Source organism: Hippopotamus amphibius, chromosome 2 (genome assembly GCF_030028045.1).
Source record: "Hippopotamus amphibius kiboko isolate mHipAmp2 chromosome 2, mHipAmp2.hap2, whole genome shotgun sequence".
NCBI lineage: Eukaryota > Metazoa > Chordata > Mammalia > Artiodactyla > Hippopotamidae > Hippopotamus > Hippopotamus amphibius.
In genome coordinates, this window is record NC_080187.1 from 82,727,196 (window position 1) to 82,751,990 (window position 24,795).

The window sequence follows — 24,795 nt, forward strand, 5'->3', positions numbered from 1 at the left end:
AATTGGCTGAGATAGCGAGAGGCTGGTGCAGCCCTGGAAAGGCCTGCTCTGTGCTGTGCAGGGCACCAGGGGACAGAGGAGAGGCCTACTCTGCAGAATTATAAATAACTATGACACCACTGAGCATTCTAGTCCATCCAGAATATCAAAAGTATGTTCATCATAGTAGAGGATAAATGACAATTAATATTAATTCTAATAAGAACGATGGAGGCTAACCTAAAGCTGCATGTGTGAATATTTGCATGTTACACAGCTATGCCACATGTAAGTCAGCACATCTGCAGAGATAGCTACATATGAGGAGTGAAGTGATTATTTTAGCTGGCATCAGAATGCATTACTAGGAAAGCATTTGTTGTTTAGAAAAATATTGAGTGGGCCTCTTGAGATACAAGGTGAGATCTTGAGGTTGTGGATATAGCAACACAAAAGACAGCACAATCCCAATAGCATGTTTTTGTGTGTCTGTGTTTGAGGAGGAAAGAGAGAGAAACACAGTCGATGGTCTTGGGGCTGTGGTGCTCCCTGGAATAAGGCAGCTGTGAAAAATTTCTGGTGAGGGCAAATAAAGGACTTTTAAGAACAAGGATGTCTCACAGGCCACTTGAAATTATGTGCACTGAAGTGATGAAATCCTCTCCTCCATCTTCTTCAAAGCTTCAGTAAAGATGGTTGCCCACACAAAGCCCCCATGTGCATAGAAATCATAGTGTCCAGGATTGAAGTGATATGGGGAAACAAGCAGAGGGTGTCTGGACGTGCATGCGTGAACCAAGTCAGTGGGGACAGAAGGTAGAGCCGTGACAACAGAGCCCTTCCCACCCCGCCTCCACCTCCCGAGGAAACCATGGAGAGGACACAGATTAGGGGGTCGAGCAGTTTTATCTACTCTTAAGCAGCTAGATCCTGGTGAACATCTTGGTTAACATAAATATTACATAAATATTGCCTAAGCATATGGACATGTAGTTACAGGGTAATATCAGTGTACATTTGTATGCTATTTTTTGCACTTAACAAAGCTGGTGACAATGACACCCTAGGAATTTAGGGTGTCATCAGGCACTTTTAGGTCCTCAGATATATCTGATGTAGGGACTTGTTCATAAAATACTCATAAGAATATGAAAAAAGCATGCCACAGTCTGGGAGAAACTATTTACAAATTACATATCTGATACAGGACTTGTGTCCAGAAAATATCAAAAAATGCTCTCAAAACTCAACAATAAGAAACTACCCCAATAAAAATGAGTGATATATTTGAATGAATACTATATCAAAGAGATAAATGAATAGTAAATAAGTATATGGAAACATGAAAGCCTTCTTCATGGGTTTAGATCAGATAATGAATGTGAAACAGTCCTAGATAGCTGCCGCCACAAGAGGGCAGACAGCAGTATCAAGCAGTCTCAGCAGTATTTTGTCTTGTGGAGCTGAAAACCACAGCCCCAGAAGGATAGAGAAAATGAAAAAGCAGAGGACTTTGTACCAGATGAAGGGACAGGATAAAACCCCAGAAAAACAACTAAATGAAGAGGAGCTAGGCACCCTTACAGAAAAAGAATTCAGAATAATGATAGTGAAGATGATCCAGGACTTTGAAAAAAGCCCGGAGGCAAAGATTTAAAAGTTTACCAAAGACCTAGAAGAAGTAAAGAGCAAACAAACAGAGAGCTGCAACACAATAACGGAAATGTAAAACACACAAGAAGGAACCAACAGCAGATTAACTGAGGCAGAAGGGCGAATAAGTGAGCTGGAAGACAGAATGGTGATAATCACTGATGTGGAAAAGAATAAGGAAAAAAGAATGAAAAGAACTGAAGACAGCCTAAGAGACCTCTGGGACAATGTTAAACGCATCAACGTTCACATTATAGGGGTCCCAGAAGGAGACGAGAGAGAGAAAGGACCTGAGAAAATACTGGAAGAGGTTATAGTTGAAAACTTCCCCAACATGGGAAAGGAAATAGCTACCCAAGTCAAGCAGTGCAGAGAGTCCCAGGCAGGATAAACCCAAGGAGAAATATGCCAAGACATATAGTAGTCAAAATGACAAAAATTAAAGACAGAGAAAAGTTATTAAAAGCAACAAGGGAAAAATGATAAATAAGATACAAGGGAACTCCCATAAGCTTAACAGCTGATTTCTCAGCAGAAACTCTGCAAGCCAGAGGAGAGTGGCACGATATTTTTCAAGTGATGAAAGGGAAGAACCTACAACCAAGAATACTCTACCCAGCAAGGATCTCATTCAGGTTCAACAGAAAAATCAAAACCTTTCCAGACAAGCAACAGCTAAGAGAATTCTGCACCACCAAACCAGCCCTACAACAAATGCAAAAGGAACGTCTCTAAGCGGGAAACATAAGAGAAGAAAAGGACCTACAGAAACAACAACAAAACAATTAAGAAAATGGTAATAAGAACCCAGATATCGATAATTACCTTGAATGTAAATGGACTAAATGCACCAACCAAAAGACACAGACTGGCTGAATGGATACAAAAACAAGACCCACATATATGCTGTCTACAAGAGACCCACTTCAGACCTAGGGACACATACAGACGGAAAGTGAGGGGATGGAAAAAGATATTCCATGCAAATGGAATTTAAAAGAAAGCTGGAGTAGCGATACTCATATCAGATAAAATAGACTTTAAAATAAAAAATGTTACAAGGACAAGAAAGGACATTACATAAAGATCAAGGGATCTATCCAAGAAGAGGAGATAACACTTACAAATACATATGCACCCAATATAGGAACACCTCAGTACATAAGGCAAATGCTGACAACTATGAAACAGGAAATGCAAGGCAGAAATAGAGACACAGGTGTAGAGAACAAACACATGGACACCAAGTGGGGAAAGCAGGGAGGGTTGGGGGAGGAGTGAATTGGGAGATTGGGATACCAAATTGTACGCTCTAAATATATGCTGTTTATTGTCTGTTAACTGTATCTCAAAAAAAAAAACACCCATTATATCTTCACATAAAAACACATTTCATGGAGGAAAAAAGATGGCGGCAAAGTAGAGAGACATGGAGTGCATCCCTCTCCACAGATGCATTGGGAATGCATGGAAGGACACAGTAATTCCCACAGAGAACCAGCTGAACACCAGCAGACGGCCTCAGACACCAGAAAGGACTGCGGGGAGCCCGACATAGCCGGTAGGGAGGCATCTATGACGGCTCAGAGAGGGTGAAGCGGCGGAGCTGTGGCAGACGGGAGGGAGTGAGAAACATACGGAGGGTCCGCAGTGCAGCTCAGCATTCCCGGACCGAGACATCGATCCGCGGCTGAACGGCGGGTCCAGGAGCGGGAGCGTGGGAACTGGAGAGCTGGTTCAGGGTGAGAAACATTGTTGCCAGTAGGGTGACGAACCGAGAGGACAGGAGGGAGGAGGTCCGCGGAGAGGAGTGCCCATCCCTGAGAGCTGCCCGGCCATGATGGCGGCTGGAGGCTGCAGGCTCACGGGCGGGGGGGGAGGAGCTGTGCTCGGAGCCTCTGCAACAGGCAGTGGAGAGATGCCAGTGGGCCACCGAAGGCGCTCAGGGATAACAAGCACCCTCAGGCGCTCGGGCGGGGCTAGATTAAAACCCCTTGCAATGCCAGCAGCAGGGAGGCTGCTGAGAGAAAAAAAAAAAAAAACAACAACAGCAACAACAACAACAAAAAACCCGAGAGAGGCCCAACTCTAAGACTTTCTGTTTACGCCTGAGCCACCGGCGTCCCTCTGCAACAGGCACCTCCAAGCCCGACTGAAACAACAGTGCGCCACTGCTCACTCACTCCCAGGAGAAGGAGCCACTATTGTACCCTCTCCCTCCCCACACACCGACGCTTACAGACGAACAATAAAGGAACCTCTGCTGGTCACAGAATAACGCAAAAAAACCCAAGGCAAGGAGAAGGACACTTACAGCTGAGACGCTAAGGAAACAGAAATAGTACTATTAATACCTATTGAACTGGTCCATTCTGGGATCAGTTCTGGATTTTTTTTTTTCTTTTTCTTTTTCTCTCTCTTTTTTTTTTTCCTTTATTAAATACGATCTTAGCCCTAAGGGATCTACAAGTTTTATAACATAATTTTTTTAATGATATTTTTTATTTATTTTTTTTTTTTTTGCCTTTTTATATACTTCTATATCTAGCTACATTTTTGGTAGTACGGACAATATATCTCTCATACTTTCCTTTCATCCCTATCTTTTATACATTTCTATTCTTTTCTTTTTATTTGCATATTTCCAACCACATTACGCTCTTCTGTTCCCCTTTCTTCCAGCCATTTTAAGTTTATTTTATCTTAACATACTTATAAGCAACACTATCGGTCTGCTCAGACTCCTTGCTCCATTCTCCAGATGATGCACTGCCTTGGTATTTAATATTAGGCTTTTGTCTTTATCTTAGTTCTTAGTACAGTTGTCTAATTACATTCTGAGAATCTCCATTCTCTCTGGTGGTACTCTGGCTCTTTTCTATATTTGATCCTAGCTTACGAAATCTCCCTGGATTAATGTTTGTATGTGTAAGGTGTTATTTGTTTGTTTGTTTGCTTTTGCTTTGGTCTCTGATTCGCTCTGTTTCAGTTGTCTATTTCTGTTGGGTTCCTCTTTGAATATCTGATAGCACACTGGGGTTCTGTCAGGTCTTTCTAGAGCCTTATGTCCTAATGGATTCAGTAATTGTGTGTCTTATACATGTATGTGTTTCCTAGACTGAATATTCGTTTAATCCAATACTTGGACATTAGTCTGAGGCTTGGACAGTCTTCTATAAACACCTCTATCGCCAGGACAAGCAACCCCAAAAGCTTGGACACCCATGAGGAAACAAAGAAACCCCATGCAGGCAAAGGAGCAGGAAAAAAACCCACAAGACCAAATAAATGAGGAGGAAATAGGAAAAAGGCCTGAAAAAGAATTTAGAGTAATGATAGTAAAAATGATACAAAATCTCAATAACAAAATAGAGAAAGTACAAGAAACAGTTCATAAGAACTCAGAAAAACAAACAGCAATGGATAACAAAATAACTGAAATTAAAAATACTCTAGATGCTATAACCAGCAGAATGACTGAGGCAGAAGAACGAATAAGTGAGTTGGAAGGTAGCATGGGGGAAATAAACGCCACAGAGCAGGAAAGAGAAAAAAGAATAAAAAGATTAGAAGACAGTCTCAGAGACCTCAGTGATAAACTTAAACGTACCAACATTCGAATTATAGGCATCCCAGAAGAAGAAGAAAACAAGAAAGGGTCTGTGAAAATATTTGAAGAGGTTATAGTGGAAAACTTCCCCAACATGGGAAAGGAAATAATTAACCAAGTCCAAGAAGCGCAGAGAGTCCCATACAGAATAAACCCAAGGAGAAATACACCAAGACACATACTAATCAAACTAACGACAATTAAACACAAAGAAAAAATATTAAAAGCAGCAAGAGAAAAGCAATCAATAACATATAAGGGAAAACCCATCAGGATAATAGCTGACCTTTCTACAGAAACTCTGCAGGCCAGAAGGGAATGGCAGGATATACTGAAAGTCCTGAAAGAGAGAAACCTACAGCCAAGAATCCTCTGCCCAGCAAGAATCTCATTCAGATTTGAGGGAGAAATCAAAAGCTTTCCAGACAAGCAAAAGTTAAGAGAATTCAGCACCACCAAACCAGCCTTACAACAAGTGCTAAAGGAACTTCTCTAAGTAGGAAACACAAGAAAAGGAAAAGACCTACAGAAACAAACCCAAAACAATTAAGAAAATGGTAATTGGAACACATATGTCAATAATCACCTTAAATGTCAATGGATTAAATGCTCCAACCAAAAGACACAGACTGGCTGAATGGATACAAAAACAAGACCCTTCTATATGCTGCCTACAAGAAACCCACTTCAGACCAAGGGATACATGTAGACTGAAAGTAAAGGGATGGAAAAAGATATTCCATGCAAATGGAAATCAAAAGAAAGCTGGAGTAGCAATACTCATAGCAGACAAATTAGACTTGAAAGTAAAGACTATTACAAGAGACAAGGAAGGACACTACATAATGATCAAGGGATCCATTCAAGAAGAACATAACACAATGGTAAATATCTATGCCCCCAATATAGGAGCACCTCAATACATAAGGCAAATGCTAACAGCTATAAAAGGGGACATCGACAGTAACACAACAATAGTGGGAGACTTAAACACCCCACTTACATCAATGGACAGATCATCCAAACAGAAAGTAAATAAAGACACACAAGCTTTAAATGACACATTAGACACTCTCGACTTAATTGATATTTATAGGACATTCCATCCAAAAACGACAGACTATACTTTCTTCTCAAGTGCACACGGAACATTTTCCAGGATAGATCACATCTTGGGTCACAAATCAAACCTCGGCAAATTCAAGAAAATGGAAATCATATCAAGCATCTTCTCAGACCACAACACCATGAGACTAGATATCAATTACAGGGAAAAAACTGCATAAAATAGAAACACATGGAGGCTAAACAATTCACTCCTAAACAACCAAGGAATCACTACAGAAATCAAAGAGGAAATCAAAAAATATCTAGAAACAAATGACAATGAAAACACAACAACCCAAAACCTATCGGACGCAGCAAAAGCAGTTCTAAGAGGGAAGTTTATAGCAATACAGTCCTACCTTAAGAAACAAGAAAATTATCGAATAAACAACCTAACCTTACACCTCAAACAACTAGAGAAAGAAGAACAAAGAAATCCCAAAGTGAACAGAAGGAAAGAAATCATACAGATCAGAACAGAAATAAATGAAAAAGAAAGGAAAGAAACCATAAGAAAAATAAATAAAACTAAAAGCTGGTTCTTTGAGAAGATTAACAAAATTGATAAACCATTAGCCAGACTCATCAAGAAAAAAAGAGAGAAGATGCAAATCAACAGAATTAGAAATGAAAAAGGAGAAGTCACAACGGACACCTCAGAAATACAAAACATCATGAGAGACTACTACAAGCAACTATATGCCACTCAATTGGATAACCTGGAAGAAATGGATACATTCTTAGAAAAATACAATCTTCCAAGACTGAACTAGGAAGAAATAGAAACCATGAACACGCCAATCACAAGTACGGAAATTGAGGCTGTGATTAAAAATCTCCCAACACACAAAAGCCCAGGACCAGATGGGTTCACGGGCGAATTCTATCAAACATTTTGAGAAGAGTTAACACCTATCCTTCTGAAACTCTTCAAAATATAGCAGAAGGCAGAACACTCCCAAACTCATTCTATGAGGCCACCATCACCCTGATACCAAAACCAGGTAACGATGTCACAAAAAAAGAAAATTACAGACCAATATCACTGATGAATATAGATGCAAAAATCCTCAACAAAAGACAGGCTAACAGAATCCAACAGCACATTAAAAAAATCATACACCATGATCAAGTGGGGTTTATCCCTGGGATGCAAGGATTCTTCAATATATGCAAATCAATCAACGTGATACATCATATCAACAACTTGAAGGATAAAAACCATATGATCATTTCAATAGATGTAGAAAAAGCTTTTGACAGAGTTCAACATCCATTTATGATAAAAGCTCTCCAGAAAATGGGCATAGAAGGAAATTACCTCAACATAATAAAAGCCATATATGAAAAACCAAAAGCCAACATCGTTCTCAATGGGGAAAAACTGGAAGAATTCCCTCTAAGAACAGGAACAAGACAAGGGTGTCCACTCTCACCACTATTATTCAACATAGTTTTGGAAGTTTTAGCCACAGCCATCAGAGAAGAAAAAGAAATTAAAGGAATCCAAATTGGAAAAGAAGAAGTAAAATTGTCCCTCTTTGCAGATGACATGATAGTATATATAGAAAACCCTAAAGACTCTACCAGAAAACTGCTAGCACTCATTGAAGAGTTTAGTAAAGTAGCAGGATACAAAGTTAATGCACAGAAATCTCTTGCATTCCTATACACTAACAATGGAAGAGCAGAAAGAGAAATTAAGGAAACTCTCCCATTCACCATTGCAACCAAAAGAATAAAATACCTAGGAATAAACCTGCCTAAGGAGGCAAAAGATCTGTATGCAGAAAACTTTAAGACATTGATGAAAGAAATCAAAGACGACACAAACAGATGGAGGGACATACCATGTTCCTGGATTGGAAGAATCAACATCGTGAAAATGTCTGTACTACCCAAAGCAATTTACAGATTCAATGCAATTCTGATCAAATTACCAATGGCATTTTTCACAGAACTAGAGCAAGAAATCTTACGATTTGTATGGAAACGCAAAAGACCCCGAATAGCCAAAGCAATCTTGAGAAGGAAAGATGGAGTTGGTGGAATCAGGCTTCCTGACTTCAACCTATACTACAAGGCCATAGTGATCAAGACAGTATGGTACTGGCACAAAAATAGGAAGATCAATGGAATAGAATAGAGAACTCAGAAGTAAGCCCAAACACATATGGGCACCTTATCTTTGACAAAGGAGGCACGAGTATACAATGGAAAAAAGACAGCCTCTTCAATAAGTGGTGCTGGGAAAATTGGACAGCAACATGGAAAAGAATGAAATTAGAACACTTCCTAACACCATACACAAAAATAAACTCCAAATGGATTAAAGACCTACATGTAAGGCCAGACACTATCAAACTCCTAGAGGAAAACATAGGCAGAACACTCTAGGACATCCATCAAAGCAAGATCCTTTGTGACCCACCTCCTAGAATCATGGAAATAAAATCAAGAATAAACGAATGGGACCTCATGAAACTTAAAAGCTTTTGCACAGTGAAAGAAACCATAAATAAGACTAAAAGGCAACCCTCAGAATGGGAGAAAATAATTGCCTATGAAACAACGGACAAAGGATGAACCTCCAAAATATACAAGCAGCTCATGCAGCTTCATACCAAAAAAGCAAATAACCCAATCCACAAATGGGCAGAAGACCTAAATAGACATTTCTCCAAAGAAGACATACAGATGGCCAACAAACACATGAAAAGATGCTCAACATCACTCATCATCAGAGAAATGCAAGTCAAAGCCACAATGAGGTATCACCTCACACCAGTCAGAATGGCCATCATCACAAAATCTGGAAACAACAAATGTTGGAGAGGGTGTGGAGAAAAGGGAACTCTCCTGCACTGTTGGTGGGACTGTAAGTTGGTACAGCCACTATGGAAAACAATTTGGAGGTTCCTTAAAAAACTACAAATAGAACTACCATATGATCCTGTAATCCCACTCCTGGGCATATACCCAAAGAAAACCATAATCCCAAAAGAAACTTGTACCATAATGTTTATTGCAGCACTCTTTACAATAGCCAGGACATGGAAGCAACCTAAATGCCCATCAACAAATGAATGGATACAGAAGATGTGGCATATATATACAATGGAATATTACTCAGCTATAAAAAGGGATGAGATGGAGCTATATGTAATGAGGTGGATAGAACTACAATCTGTCATACAGAGTGAAGTCAGAAAGAGAAGGACAAATATTGTATGCTAACTCACATATACGGAATCTAAAAATGGTACTGATGAACTCAGTGACAAGAACAAGGATGTAGATACAGAGAATGGACTGGAGAACTCGAGGTATGGGAGGGGGCGGGGGGTGAAGGGGAAACTGAGAAGAAGCGAGAGAGTAGCACAGACATATATATACTACCAAGCGTGAAATAGTCAGTGGGAAGTTATTGTATAACAAAGGGAGTCCAACTTGAGGATGGAAGATGCCTTAGAGGACTGCGGCGGGGAGGGTGGGGGGGACTCGAGGTGGGGGAGTGAAGGAAGGGAGGGAATACGGGGATATGTGTATAAAAACAGATGATTGAACCTGGTGCACCCCCCCCAAAATAAATGAAGAATAAACCAAAAAACAAACAAACAAACAAAGAAACAAAAAAAAACACATTTCATGAAAATTAATGACAGTTTTTAAATTAAAACAATGAACAAACATGTTTTAAAGTTTTGCAAATCTCCTTACTGCCTGGCTTAATAGAACACAGCTGGTTCTCATATCTGTTCTGCATCCAGTCTGCTGTGACGCATCACTTTGTTTCAAGTCTTTGAAGGAGACCCAGTGTCACACAGATATGCAGTTGGATAATGGATGATCTTGAAGACCCCAGAAAGAGTATCTGGGAACCCCTTGTGTCCTCAGACCACACTTCGAGAACCACTCACATGCATTTATCACACCAGATTGAAAGGATACTTGCTGCCCAGAGTGAGGTTGAATTTCTGTTCATCTTCTGCCTATTTCCCAATTCTGCTTCTTTTCATTAGAATTTGGACAAGTAAGAAGTGTGGGAAACCATGATACTCTTGTGGTTGCGGTTGTTCAGGATTATCAGCTAAATGATTGAGACACGAGTAAGTATACGAGCACAGTTTAGATTCTTGGTTACTAAACTCGTTCATTGTTGAGTATAACAATCCCACACAAAAGTGCACAAAAGGGTAGTATCAAGTTGAGAATAACTAAAGCAAATACTCACATAACTAGCAACCAATAAAAACAAGCAGATTTTGCAACATTCTGAAGCCTCACCACCAGTCACCATCCTGTGCGCCCCTTCATGGATGTATCTCCACCCCTCCTCACTAAAGGTGAGTAGTATCCTGAATTTCATGGTAATCACTTCCTCCCTTTTCTTTATAATTGTACCCTCAAATAAAGTCTACTTTTGCCTACTTTTAAATATTATATAAATGGAATATGTATTGTGTGGAGCTGAGGATCTTTTACTCACTACTGTGTCTGTGGGATGTATCCCTGTTTGTGCACACACTTGTGGTTCTTACTTTTCACTGATGTTAATGGCCCTGTTATAAGCGTAGGTAACAACATATTTATCCACACAATCTTAAGGGATATTTGGGCTGTTTCTAGTTCGGGACTATTCTGTGTGATGCTGCTATGAATATGCTTTGCTTATATCCTGATGCATGTTTCCATGATGGTTTTCTTCCCAGGGTAAGTGCTAAGGGTGGACTCCCTGGGTCACAGGCTGCGCATATGTTCAACTTTGCTAGATAATGTTTTTAAGGAGCTGTACAAATTGACACACCAAACAGCAGTTGCTCCATGTGGTCACCACACTTGACATTTTCAGTCCTTTAACTTTTTTTTGCAGGCAATGTATTTGTTTATCTACAAATTTGAAAAATCAACCAAAAACTCTTAGACATAGTGTTTGCAAAGTTGTCCGGAAAAAAAAACAAAATTACTTATTGTCGTGTGTGTGTATACGAAAATGTAATGAAGTGTTAGATAGTTAAAAATTAGAAAATGTAATGAAAAAATCATTTCATTCATACTTGGAACAATAATAAAGCCTAAATATGTTGGGATGAACCTCAGAAAGACTGTGCAAGACAGATGATCAAGCCAGCAGCAAAACTTCATTGAGACACATGTTGCAAATACTCCAATAAAATGGCAATAGTTGCTCTTTTTTCTTTATGAAGTGGTTATGAAATGTTTGCTAAATGAATATTTGTTCACTAACTGAATGTGCGTTTTTCAGGAGGAGGCTGGCCTTGGCAGTCTCCTATCTCAGACTCTCATTTCCCTTCTTAGTAATGCTTACATGTCCCTTGCCCAAGACAAAAAGAATAAGTTGGAGAAGTTGCTTAATTCTCATTGATGATCAAGGTTAAAAAACAAACAAACAAAGAAACACCAAGTCTCAATGTAAGAGAAAAAACTGTTACATTTCTCATTGGTTTTGGGGGCATCTTATTTGAATCAAATATTCCATTAGAGAGTTATACTTAGAGGGCAAAGATGAGGATAATTTGCCCTGTTAATGCTACGCTGAAAAAATTAAAGTCCACACTTTATTCACATCGACTTAGCTTTTACCTAGTGTTCTTTTTCTGCTCAGGGATGGCACTTAGAATAGGCCACATTACCTTTAATTGCCATGTCTCCTTCGTCCCCTCCTGGCTGAGATATTGTCCCGGAGTAGACTTTTCCTGATATTGTCAATGGTATCATTTTTAAATGTCATTTTCCAATATTTTATTGCTAGTATAAGAAGAGGTGACTGAGTTTTAATATTGATCTTGTTTTTAGTGACCTTGCTAAATTTATTTTAAAATTCTAATACTTTGTGTTTTCTTTTGTATTGTGTGTACCCAATTACATCCTCTGGAGACAATGAGAAAAAATACCTGAAAAAGTCGGCAAGAGATTTGAACAGGCCCTTCGTAAAGAACATACCCAAGTGGCCAATAAGCATATGAAACAGTGCTGAACCTTATTACCAATACGGGAATAGGAAATAAAACTGTAATGAGATATCAGTATGCATCATAGAATAAAAAGTAAGAAGTCTGGCAATACTTCTCCACTACTTGGAAAATATGTTTGTTATTATCTGCTAAACCTGAGCATATGTGTAGTCTATGACCCAGTTACATCATCCTAGGCACATACCCAACAGAAGGCCGTAGAAATGTGCTTGTGACACAAGCGAGGGTTTTCATAGCAACATTAAGTATAATGACAAAAGCAGGAGGAAGACATTCCAAATGTTTATCAGTAGTGGGAAAGACACCACACGGTGGCATTTCTAAATGCATGTGACTCGTTCCTGCAGGTTAATGAGCCAGCGCTGCTCACAACACGCTCGGATTGCAGAGACATGCTACTGACCGAAAGAAGCCCTTCATGCAAGTTCCACAACAGGCAGAGTCTAGGGTGTTAAAAGGCAGTAGTGACTCTAGGGAGGAGCTTAGTGATGGGGGAGGAGAGAGGGACACTGGACTGTGATGGGGGAGGGGGCCAGGGCCAGGTTTCTGTTCTGTCCACACTGTTTATGTCTTCACTTTGGTTGTGGTTTCAAAGGTGTGCAGAAGTTTATATTTTATGATTTGTTGAGCTGTATGCTTAAGATTTGTGCATGACCTTCTATGTATATTATATAAACTTTTTTGCACGTGTGAAAACGAGGAATGGGGAATTTTTCTTTTTATGTATCCAGATACTCTCTTAATATATATTTTGTTGCTCCTTCCAAGATATCCCTTGGGAAAAAAAAGATTTTTTTTTTTGGCTTATTTTCTGTTTTGCCGCTGCTCATGAACTTCTTGGTATCTCTTCATCTTGTCTAAATTATCATTTTTTAATAGCACCCTTTGTCTTGAAAAGAAATATGAAGAGATGTGGAGGATAGAAGAAAACTGAAATTTCGATTTCTACAGACATAATTGTCCTCCGTACATAATTGTATCAAAAAACAGAAGGAAGCTCTTTCTGCCTCTGAGGTGTACAGCAAAGCAGTTCTAAATTCAAAAGATTTCAAATGGATAGAAACGTCATTCAGGCTTTACTTTCTAAATGTCACTCTGCCTCTCTGAAAAACCTCATTAACCAGAGGAAACTGATACAGGAACTGGAAGTAGTTCTCTGCATCACAGAAAGCTGGTAGGAGAGGATGCACGCAGAAAAATCTCCACAGAGGGATGAAGTGAAAAATGGTTTCAAATAGCAAAGGACAGGATGAGTGAAAAGGGCCAGGGCATTTATTCTTGCGAAGCAGGTACACATCAGGCCAGTCTAAAAACTAGATCTCCCTGGCAGAGATAAAGCTGTATGACTTTTCCAGGTTATTTTGATAAAACTCAAATAAGTTAGGGAAAATGAAACAAACAAACAGATGGTGTCTTCCAAAGGAACAGATTTTAATCCGTTCAGAAACGGACTTCTCCAGTGAGTATCACCCAATCCTCAGGAGAAACTTCATAAAGGAAATTGGAAGACAAGTACTAGGAAGCACCTTGTGATCACAACAGCAGAAAGTGGGAAGAGGACACAGGGAAGAAACCAGACAAAAGAATTCGTTTTCCTAATTCTGCATCCATCCCCGTCTTCCAGTTCCTCTGCTATGGCCTTTATTTCAGCCTCTACAGCCATGAGAGCCCCTGGGCAGGACTTCTCCCTGCTTCAGCTCACCTCTAACATGTCTGCCTGTTCCTCTGCCCAGAGCAGAACTTAGTGTCCTCTCTGCCCGAAGACCTCTTGAAGTCAGTACAAATGCCACACTCTGGCATTCAAGAGCCTCCACATCACATCTTGAGGTGACTTTTCCACCCTCAGGCCCCTTGACTCTTAGCACAGAGCTTGTGCATGATTTGAAGCTCCTTCTGTGTGCTCCCTGCAAACTTGTCCATTCCCCTGGCTCTGCTCCTGCTGCTCCCTCCGTCTTCAGCTGTGCTGGCCACCGTGGGAGCCATCAGCCCCATGCTGCCTACTGAGCACTTGACGAGTCCAAACTCAGCTGTCCTACGACTGTAAAAATGTGCACCATATTTTGAGGCAGTAGGACAAAGAAGAGTGTAACCATGTCATTAATAATTTTATATTGGTATCTGTTGAAGTGATAACATTTGGATATACTGTGTTAAAATAAACTTCACTTGTTTCTTTTTACTCTTTTGATGTGGCTCATAGAAAATTTGAAATTGCATGTATGGCTCGCATTATATTTCTTCTGGGCAGTGCTGATGTAGCAGGCCCTCCACCATGTCACCTGCACCATGGCCAGATGTCACATTGCTTGCCTCCTTATTTTCCTTATTTTTGCCATCCGCTATAATTCCTCTTTCCTTTGAGAGTTACCACTGCCATCAAGGTTGGCACCATGTACCTATTTTAAGGCACTGGCTGTGGTCTCCTTCATATTCTACCTGTGGCAGACAGGAAAGAGCACAGCTTTGACTGCAATCCACCCATCTTATTAGTATGTGTGTCTTGAGCACATTACTTAGCATCTCTGAGCCTCAGCCTTGTCCTCTGTCGAATGGGGATGACAATCACCCATCTCAAATATTCACTATGAGGATTATTCAGAGAATGGCACATAGTTAGTGTTCACTATATGGTAACTAACACTACGGCTACTAATGCTATCGCTATTATTTGTATTCCATTAGAGCATAAGCTCTCTTAACAGGGAGGATCAGAAGACATCGGATGTGGGCAGGATGAGCAGGCCCTCTCACCCGAGCAGGTCAACTTTACCTGAGTTTGCAAGTCTCCCTGGAGGGGCAGGCCCCAGGGACCTGACTCCTCAGACCACCTCCCTTCCCTGAGTGCAATGGACCTCCTCTAGGTTGACTGACTTCCGGGACTCCTTGCGTTGGCCTTTGTATTCTGAGCCATGGATGATTCCAGGCTAATCCAAGGATCCTTTTACAAAAGAAGAAACCTGGTGGAATTATTCAATGACCGACATAACTGGGCATTTCAAAGTGGAATAGAGGTGATGGAACAGACAGATGATTTTGCTTTTCCAAAATCCACTGTTTTCTTCTGGGCAGTGCTGATGTAGCAGGCAGAACTCATGAGGTGGCTGACATTGTGTCAGAGCTGGCATGCAAAGACCAAAAGGCCAGAGAGAAGAATGAAACCCACATAAGAGGCAGAGTAACCCGAAATGCTAGGCTTATGGTTTCTCTACTGTTGATTAAACAATAATCAAAGATACATTCACTGGTGGAAAATTGGAAAACACACACACAAATCACCGTGTAGTTTCACAAATCAAACATAATCACTAGTGAAATGTAGGTCTATTTTCTTTTATTAAAGCTTTTCTCTACATACTTTTACATAGTTGCATAGCATGTACAATTTTATACCCTGCTTTGGAATATAACTAGGTGCTTTTTATGTTCTAATGACACAAGTAACATATGTTCATTTTAGAAAAAAATTTAAATGTGAATAAAACAAAAGAGAGGCTAAAAATTTAGTAACATTTATTAAATTCTTTCAAACAAAGTACATTAAATTTTGAAAATGCCTATTACTATATGTCCTATCTCTCAGATGTCTTCTTAACATGGGGAAAAATCCATGTACAAACCGTTCTAAAGGTACAAGTGAAAAGGGAAGGAATTTTCCCCCCTGTTGTATCCTTAGCCTTATTGGCATTCGGCCCTAGGGCATCAACTATTAATTGATGAATGAAAGTTCCCAGAGAAAAAATTCTATGCATATATCAGCATACATATGTATACCTTTATAGTAATATAAATCAAATAATAATACCATATCTGTTATTATATGTATTGCTCTTTTAATTACGTATATCTTGAATATAGGTCCAGGTCAGCTGATCTTCCTTTTTCATGGCTATATACTATTCCATTGTGGTCTGTATTACATTATGACTCAGCCAACTCCCTAGTGACGATATTTAATTTCTTTTTTATTATGATGGTATTGAAGGGAACATTCATATGTGTTCATTTAATACATAATATGTGATATATATACACATATATACTCATATATAAACACACTTCTGCAGGAATATCTATAACTAACTTCCCAGCAGTGGTATTGCAAGTTAAAGGGATCATTCCATTGCTTGAAATTAAAAAGTTTGCAATGCATTGCCAATTTCCATGTGATGTCTCCTTTGACCTAGTTTGGACTTTCTCAGAGTATAGCAGGTGCAGGGCTGTCAGAATGCTTACCTGTGGCTGACAGCTGCAGGAACAAAAATTCTAGCGAATAAGGTATATGCTACATGGTCTTTTCTGACCTACCTTCAAAATCAATTAATGAATTCTATTTTTCATTTATTGGCTGCATTGGGTCTTGGTTGCTGCGCTCGGGCTTTCTCTAGTTGCGGCAAGTGCGGGCTACTCCTTGTTGCAGTGAGCGGACTTATTGCGGTGGCTTCTTTTGTTGTGGAGCACAGGCTCTAGGCCTGCAGGGTTGAGTACTTGTGGTTCATGGGCTCATTAGCTGTGGCTTGTGGGTTCTAGAGTGCAGGCTCAGTAGTTGCGGCACACAGGCTTAGTAGCTCCATGGCATGTGGGATCTTCCTGGACCATGGATCAAACCCGTGTCCCTTGCATTGGCAGGAGGATTCTTAACCACCGTGCCACCAGGGAGGCCCCTCAACCGTATAATGTTGAATCATCCTCAGTTTCATGAAAATAACTCCCCTTGGTCAATATATGCTACTTTATATACTGTTGGATTCTTGTTGGTAATATTTTTTCCATATTGAAACTCATCTCCATTAACAGATTTTCCCAGAATTTCTCATTTCTTGGACTGTATTTTATTTTACAAAATATAGAGTTTTTTCTTTTGTCTAATGATTTCACATATATATATAATTTAATTTCAGGGTTTGTCTAATTGTGATTTATTTTGTTTTACATAATTTTTGAATGTTTAAAAACTCCTTTGGTAACACTAGGTTAGATTTGCTCTGTCTTGTGCGCTTGTGTTCCTGGTATGTTTCCACTATCTGTAGAGTTACGAGTCTGCTCCTGATTCTCCTTCTTTTTCTATAAATGACTTTGTATGAGATTCAGTCTTCAGGGTCTTCTGTGCCTGATTTTACAGGAGCTTATCTTTCCTCAGCTCCTAGAAGAAGTGGCTCTGGCTGGTGTTTCTAATTTTAGAGAGCTCCCTCTGCTGTTGCTGCTGTGAAGTGTTCAAAACCATGGCTGCTTGCCTCCTGAGTGGTCCTCCCCTCACTGGTCTGGTCTTCTCTTTCCTTGTCTCTGCTGTTTCTATCCTGCTAAAGTTTGATTCCACTCTGAGCACTTTCTCCTCCGTGTAGGGCCCTTTCCCCAAAGGGAGCTGTGCCTGCTTGGTTTGAAAATTACTGGTATCCCAGACTCTTCCAGAGCCTGTCAGAACTTACCCAGGTACCATCACAACTCAGCAGCTATAGCACTGAGAAAAATCCCTTGCAGTTTTCCAGCTGATGTTCTCAGATTGGCCTGCATAGCTTTTGGTAAATACCTCTGGGCTGTCTGGGGGTTCTCACGTCCATTGCTTTCCTCTGCTGTCTCCCACATGCACGGCTCTATCAGGCGGGTCTTGTGGCAATTGGTGATCTGGCCACATCTGCTTGCATTTTTGTGGTTCATGTCAACTAGTTTTCTGTTAAATAGGGTTTTGGTGTCTATCTGGTGGCAATGTCTGTTTTGCTGTGAGGACTCCTAGAAATTCAAATTTATACTGCCACCACTGCCACCGTCTCAGAATCTCATTCCCATTTTTGGTGTTGTTGGCTGCATCTTTTCAATTCGTAATACTCTTCATCCATTTGGATGAATGCCACACGTATCTTTCCCACTCCCCTAGTTTAGAAGGAAGCATAAATTGTTTGCTCTCCACCCCATGCAGGTGACAGTACATCAGCACACTTCAAGTGCAAGTAGTTTCTTAGCAATACCTTAGACATCACCAATCAATAATCCATTCTGGGAAGAACTGATTACTTACAGCCAACTAAGAGGAAGGAACAGGAATGGAGGGATATTTGGGAGACATGTTCAGCATATTGTAAAGATCAGAAGACAGGAGATCTCTTGATGATGGGAAACCCAGAGTTCAGGATTGCACCAGGTTTTTACATCCACACTTACCCAGATAATTGCAGTCTCTACTTCAATTTGCTACAAGAGAAGTGATGTTCCTGAACATTAAGCATATGTTAAAATCATAATAACCAACAGAACTGATGCAGCTATCTGTAAAATGATGGAGAATTTCTTCAAACATCTGGTGCTGTCAGGACATGGGAGATTTCATGCAAATGAAGTCATTCTTCTCCACCGCTAGCCCCTTGGTTGACAAATTTGTAAAACCCCTAAGTCTTCTGCCTGCATTCATTCTGCTCTCTGTCCTTTATTTATTGCTTACTGTAGAGACAGTATTTTTTTTTTCAAATCGAATCAAGTTACTTTGCCCCGCCTAAAACCCTTGCAAGATCCTCTACTACTCTTAGGATAAAGAGAAGTCTTTTTTTTTTTTTTTATTTTTTAACATAGTCTTGCAATCCCTGTGGTATCTGGCTCTCACTTGCCTTCTAGCCCCATCTCAGATCATCTCAGACCACTCTCTGCCTTGAAAGTCACAATGGCCTCCAGTCCACTCCTTTATCTTACCAGGCATCCTCCCACACAGGGCCTTTGCACATGCAGTCCCATCTGACCGTCCTTCTGATTTCAGCTCCAGTGTCATTACCTCAGGGTGATCTTCTTTGATTTCTTCAACTACATTATGTCCTTATATCATAAGTCCCCGCACTACCACTTACCTCTCCTCTACAGCACTTGTTGCCATTGCATCTTTACTTCTGTGCATTTCCTTGACTGATGTTCTCCCCTGCTTAACCAGATGACCCATGAGAGTGAGCATGACACGTGGCAGCAGCTCCTGCTACAGCTGCACACAGTGTGGATTTAGTACATTCAGGTTGAAAGATAATGCAAGCTTTTCTGAAAACTGAAAAGTATTACTTTAAATATCATAATTATGAGAACTTATTTTTGTATGCAAGGCTTTCAAAATGTACTATGCGTCTCCCTGTCTATTTAAGGAGGACAAATAAAGTCATAATTTGATTTTTTTACTGAATTCTTTTCATCAAAATTAGTTACTGAACGCTAATACAAATTGGTCTCAGAAATATTGAGCTAGAACCGCTTCTCTCAACAGTAACATCCCCTGATTACTTGATTTTTTTCCCTTCATTTTCCTTCTAGACCGCCTTCTAATATGTGGTATGTATTTGCATGCAGATGGAAAATCAGACATTTAGATTGTTAGAAGTCTGTACAAAAATTACATTGGCCCTTATTAATGGTCACAAAGGCCCCCTACAAGAAGAATCATGGACTTTTATGCATGGCCAGCGTATGCCCGCTTAAAGATATTACTTCATCTCTGGTTTTCAATTATATTCTAGATAGTCGAGATTGGCAAAAAAGCAATAAATTAAGGCTGAGAAAGTTATGTGAGGTCTTGCTACTTACAGTTATAAAGCTATACAAAAAATTTAAGATCAAGTGACTTTGACATCATTCTAGATAGAAAAACAATAAGCATCTTTCTTAAACATTATAATCTACATGTAGTTATTGTTTTGTAATAGTGTAACTGGGAATCAAACCTAATTCTTATGAAAAAGAAAACTCTCTTACAAACAAAGGACCCGCCCCCCCAAATCTCATAATCTGAAAAAAGAAAGAGAAAAATTCTTTTCCAAATGAAACAAGCTGTAATAATCAAGTTCAAAAGGATTTGGCTTATGGTTTTCTTTAGCATTTAGCAAGTCACTGAAACTTTACAAAACCTTAGAAATCCTCTCATTTTGTATACCTTTTTTTCTTCTACTATGTATAAAATAGTGAGGAGCTTCAAGAAAAACAGTTTGAAACAGAGCTAATGATTTCAATGACATAGGAAAAGTGAAAGGGAGAACTGAAAGTGGGAAATTCTGCACAAATAGAAAGGCAGAGGGCCATCCTGTATAAATAGTCCACACTCATGGAGAAAGGACATTCACACTGCAATCTCTTGAAGACCTTGCTTCAGCATCTAGTAGGAGAGCAGCTACCCTGTTCCTCTTTTCATCATGACCAACAGGTACATCCTCCAAATTGCTCTCCTGCTGTGTGTCTCCACCACAGCTCTTTCCACGAGCTACAGCTTGCTTGGAGACCAACAAAAGCGCAGCAATTTGGCCTGTCAGAACCTCCTGCTGCAGCTACCTGGAGCTCCTCAAGATTGCCTCGAGGACAGGATGAACTTCGAGGTCCCTGAGGAGATTAAGGAACCACAGAAGTTCCAGAAGGAAGATGCCATATTGGTCATCTATGAGATGCTCCAGCAGATCTTAGGGATTTTCAGAAGAAATGTCTCGCGCACTGGCTGGACTGAGCCCATTATTAAGAACCTCCTTGCGGAACTCTGTGGGCAGAGAGATAGTCTGGAGCCAATCCTGGAGGAAATCATGGAGAAGGAAAACTTCACCAGGGGATACATGACTGTTCTTTACCTGAAGAAGTACTACGTGCAGATCGTGCAGTACTTGAAGTCCAAGGAGTACAGCAGCTGTGCCTGGACTCTAGTGCGAGTGGAGATCCTCAAGAACTTTTCCTTCCTTAACAGTCTTACAGCCCACCTCCAGAACTGACGATCTGCAACCTGTGGCTCTGGGGACGGACAGTGCTGCCAGCGAGGTCAGGCTCTTCAACCCACGGAAGCTCTTTCAAGTAACTCACAGGCAACGCACTGGATTTGAAAGGACAGTTAAAGACTTTAAGTGTTTTAAAAATTAACTTATACATTATTTATTTATTTATTTATTTAAAGTTTTTCCATGGGAAATAAATTATTTTTGAAACAGAAGTCAACATGGCAGTTTTCATTTTAACTTGATTTATGTAACCATCCATATTAGAAATTGCAGAGCACCTAGGAGATGTTCTTTGTAAAATCAGCCTGCAGAGTCGGAGAGTTTCTGACCCCTGCCTTCAAGGAATTTAAAATACAAGGAAGCCCTGTGTAACGTACAAGGTATACGCATACTCTCCATGCAGCAGCACAGTCCACTTGCTCCGGTCTTGTTCACTTCCTTAAATGCACCAGGCCCTTTGCTGCTGCAGGGCTGCTCTCTGTGCCGTGTTTTGTTTTGGTTTGGTTTTTCATTCTGGGAAATTTGCTCTTCACATGTTACTTAACAGACTCCTACTCATTCTTCAAGTCTCCTACTGCTGACTATTTTGCCGGGACAACTGAAGGCAGTCTAAATAAGCGATCCAAGAGTCTCACTGCCATAAGCATGTTTTACTTCTCCTGTGTAGCCCAGATCCCAAATGTAAATAGCTAATTACATTACAACTCCCTCCTTCACGGCAATGGCCTTGCTCCACTCAAGCTCCGTTAGGTAGGGTCTCTATCTCTCATACTCAAGACTATCCCCAAGGCCAAGGAAGAAAACAATGAATTGCACCACATCCTTCTATATTTAGATTGCAACATGAGGACTTTGGGAAAGGTTCAAAGAGTAAAAGAGGACTTCCCCAGTGGCCCAATTGGTTGCCTCACTGCAAGTAAGCCTGTGGGCCACAACTACTGAGCCTGTGCGCTAGAGCCCGGGAGCCACAATTACTGAAGCCCACAGGCCAAGAGCCCATGCTCTGCAACAAGAAAAGCCACCACAATCAGAAGCCCACGCACGGAAAGAAAGATGAGCCCCAACTCGCTGCATCTAGAGAAAGCCCGTGCACAGTAACAAAGATCCAATGCAGCCTAAAGTAAATATTAAATCAATTAATCAATTTATAAAAAATAATAAAATAAAAATATATTGGTATAAAAAAAGCAGAAAAAAATGTCTGAAAATAAACAAAAGAAGAAAGAAAGTAACATTTTTATTAAAGACAAAGTGGTGTATTCTTATATTAAAAACAGAACAGGTAAATACAAAAAAATGAAGAAATGAATGTAAGTAAATGAGTAACATACACACATACAAATATACCTATTTTATCCCATGAGATTCAGCCACAGGACATCCGATTCATTGCCTCCAATTCTGAAAAGAGTTGGATATGGATATTCTCTTTTTTTAATTAATTAATTAATTAATTAATTAATTAATGGCTGCATTTGGTCTGCATCGCTGCCCCTGGACTTTAGTTGCGGCGAGCGAAGGCTGCTCTTCGGTGCGGTGCACAGGCTTCTCTGTGCTGTGGCTTCTCCTGTTGCGGAGCACAGGCTCTAGGCGCTCGGACTTCAGTAGTTGCAGCCTGTGGGCTCATTAGCTGTGGCTCGCGGGTTCTATAGCACAGGCTCCGAAGCTGTGGCACACACGCTTTGTTGCTCCCCGGCATGTGGGATCTTCCAGGACCAGGGCTGGAACCCTTGTCCCCTGTATTGGCAGGTGGATTCTCAACCACTGTGCCACCAGGGAAGTCCTCGATATTCTTAATATTACTGCACATACCAAATATGACTCAAACTATTTTATAGCTGAAGCAGAAATAACAGGTTTGGAAATAAATGAATAATTAAGAGTCTGTGCTGGGACACTAGTCACTGAGAAACAAGTTCCTTCTTACTTCGTGAGTTTTCTTAGGAGCTTGTTAACCAAGAGAAAGCACCTCCCGATTTCCACTCTGACAACTTCCCACGCACAGTCGCTGTCTTTCTTCTCTTTCAGCTAGAGATGGATTCCCTCGAAGGACCTCTTCACGGCCAGTGCAGGGCCCACCATTCCCAGGGCAGGTTCTTTCTCTCCCATTGCCTGCCCCAAGCACACATGCAGGTGCTCCAGCTGCTGATGGAGTCCAGTGCGGAGTCTGTCCAGGAGGCTGGTGTCCCAGGCAGCAGAGGAGCGCTCTGTGTGGAAGAGGCTGAAGATCTGCTGGAGCATCTCGTGGAGGACAGAGGGGGCCTGACCATTTTGGCAGCGACTGCTGTCCAGCTGCTCCCCAGGGAACCTGAAAACCTTCTTGTCCTTCAGGCAGGAAAACAAGGAAGAGACTTCCATTACGTGCAGAAATGGGAAGGTCTCCTGCTTAGGCAGGCCATGGTTCTAGGCCAGGTCAAGGCTAAGGGTGCACACAGGGCTGGAGAACATCATCTTCCGTGTCATCAGTGAAGAGGCTGGCAGGCCCCGGTGAGCTTGGGGATGCAGAGGTCTGGCTGTGGGAGCCTTTATCCAGCTGCTCTGATTCCCTGCCTGCAAATGAGATTCTTAAATAGGATCGTCACTTCACTACTTGTCCCAAGGCTGTTTTCACTTTTTTTTCCCAATTTGTCTTCCATTAATGGCCAACAGAGGATGTCACAAGTTCAATGTTTCTTTTGTTTATTAAACTGGAAATTAAACCCACTCTTGGAACATGACAGAGTATTAATCCAATAGGCTGCATTCATCTAAATGACATGACACCCAAGGGTGAAATAAATACCAGAGCCTCAGTGTATCTCTTTTTCAATTCTAATAACAATGCTTAGAGGTTTGACCCTGTCCTCTATTTTGACAATTCTTAAATTGCACCAAAATACAACTAGCCTCACTTCTGTACATTCCTCTCAAGGGGCTGATACAGTAGATTTAAATTTGTCCACATTTCTTTACAGGACCATCCCTCATATTTTCTGGCAGTTTACAGGAAATGGTCACACAAAAATGCACAACAAGGGTGCATTCATGCAGTTCTCTTCCTTCTGTCACCAAAAATGTGACTGCACATGTATATGACCTTGTGCTTGGCAATGTGGATTCCTGGAGAGTAAGGCAGGGATGCAGACTGCCCTCCAGGGAGCAGCGAGGACAGACATTAGAGGCAGGATCAGGGTGAAGGAAGCACCACGTGCTCAGTGCAGCTGAGGGCCAGTCCTCAGAGATGATGAAGAGGAGAGACGGGGAGCAGCAGGAAGCTCCACTCTGACAAACTCGGGGCTCCTCAATGTAACTGACTTCACATTTTCATTTCCTCTTTTCAAAAAAGGAGACAACTTTCGGAATGGTCACACAGGACACTGCACAATTCAAATCAAATAAAGTTTGCAAATTACAGGCCTAGCATTTGAACAGAGTAAATGATAACTGCCTTTCATAACAATATAACACCTTGTAACTGCTTTAGTCCACCCTCAGCCCAGCCAAGAGAAGCCTTGCCTACAGGTCCCTTAACGCTGTCAGGTGTCTGCATGTTGAGGCCCCAGGTGAAACTCTAGGACAGGGATTGCCTGCACGACTGGGAAGGAGCAGAGCCCCAGTTTCCACCCTTAGAGCAGTGCCTGGTACATTCCAGAGAGAACGCCTGCAGCACCTGAAGCTCTTTGGAGACAACCAGCCTCTAAGAAAGTGTTCTGACAAAAACAAACAGACAAAGAAACAAACATATCTGCTCTGTGACTAG

The 24,795-nt window shown here is 40.9% G+C and overlaps 1 protein-coding gene across 1 annotated transcript; it reads left to right on the forward strand.

The window, feature by feature from the left end:
- Positions 1-20,492: 20,492 nt before the first annotated feature.
- On the forward strand, positions 20,493-21,053 carry LOC130845502 (interferon beta-2-like). Its single transcript, XM_057722799.1, has one exon. The coding sequence runs from the start codon at positions 20,493-20,495 to the stop codon at positions 21,051-21,053; it is 561 nt and encodes a 186-aa protein (XP_057578782.1).
- The last annotated feature ends 3,742 nt before the right edge of the window (positions 21,054-24,795 follow it).

Excerpts from the sequence above, each read along its gene's own strand:
- LOC130845502 (XM_057722799.1), top strand. The coding sequence starts at position 20,493 with ATGACCAACAGGTACATCCTCCAAATTGCTCTCCTGCTGTGTGTCTCC.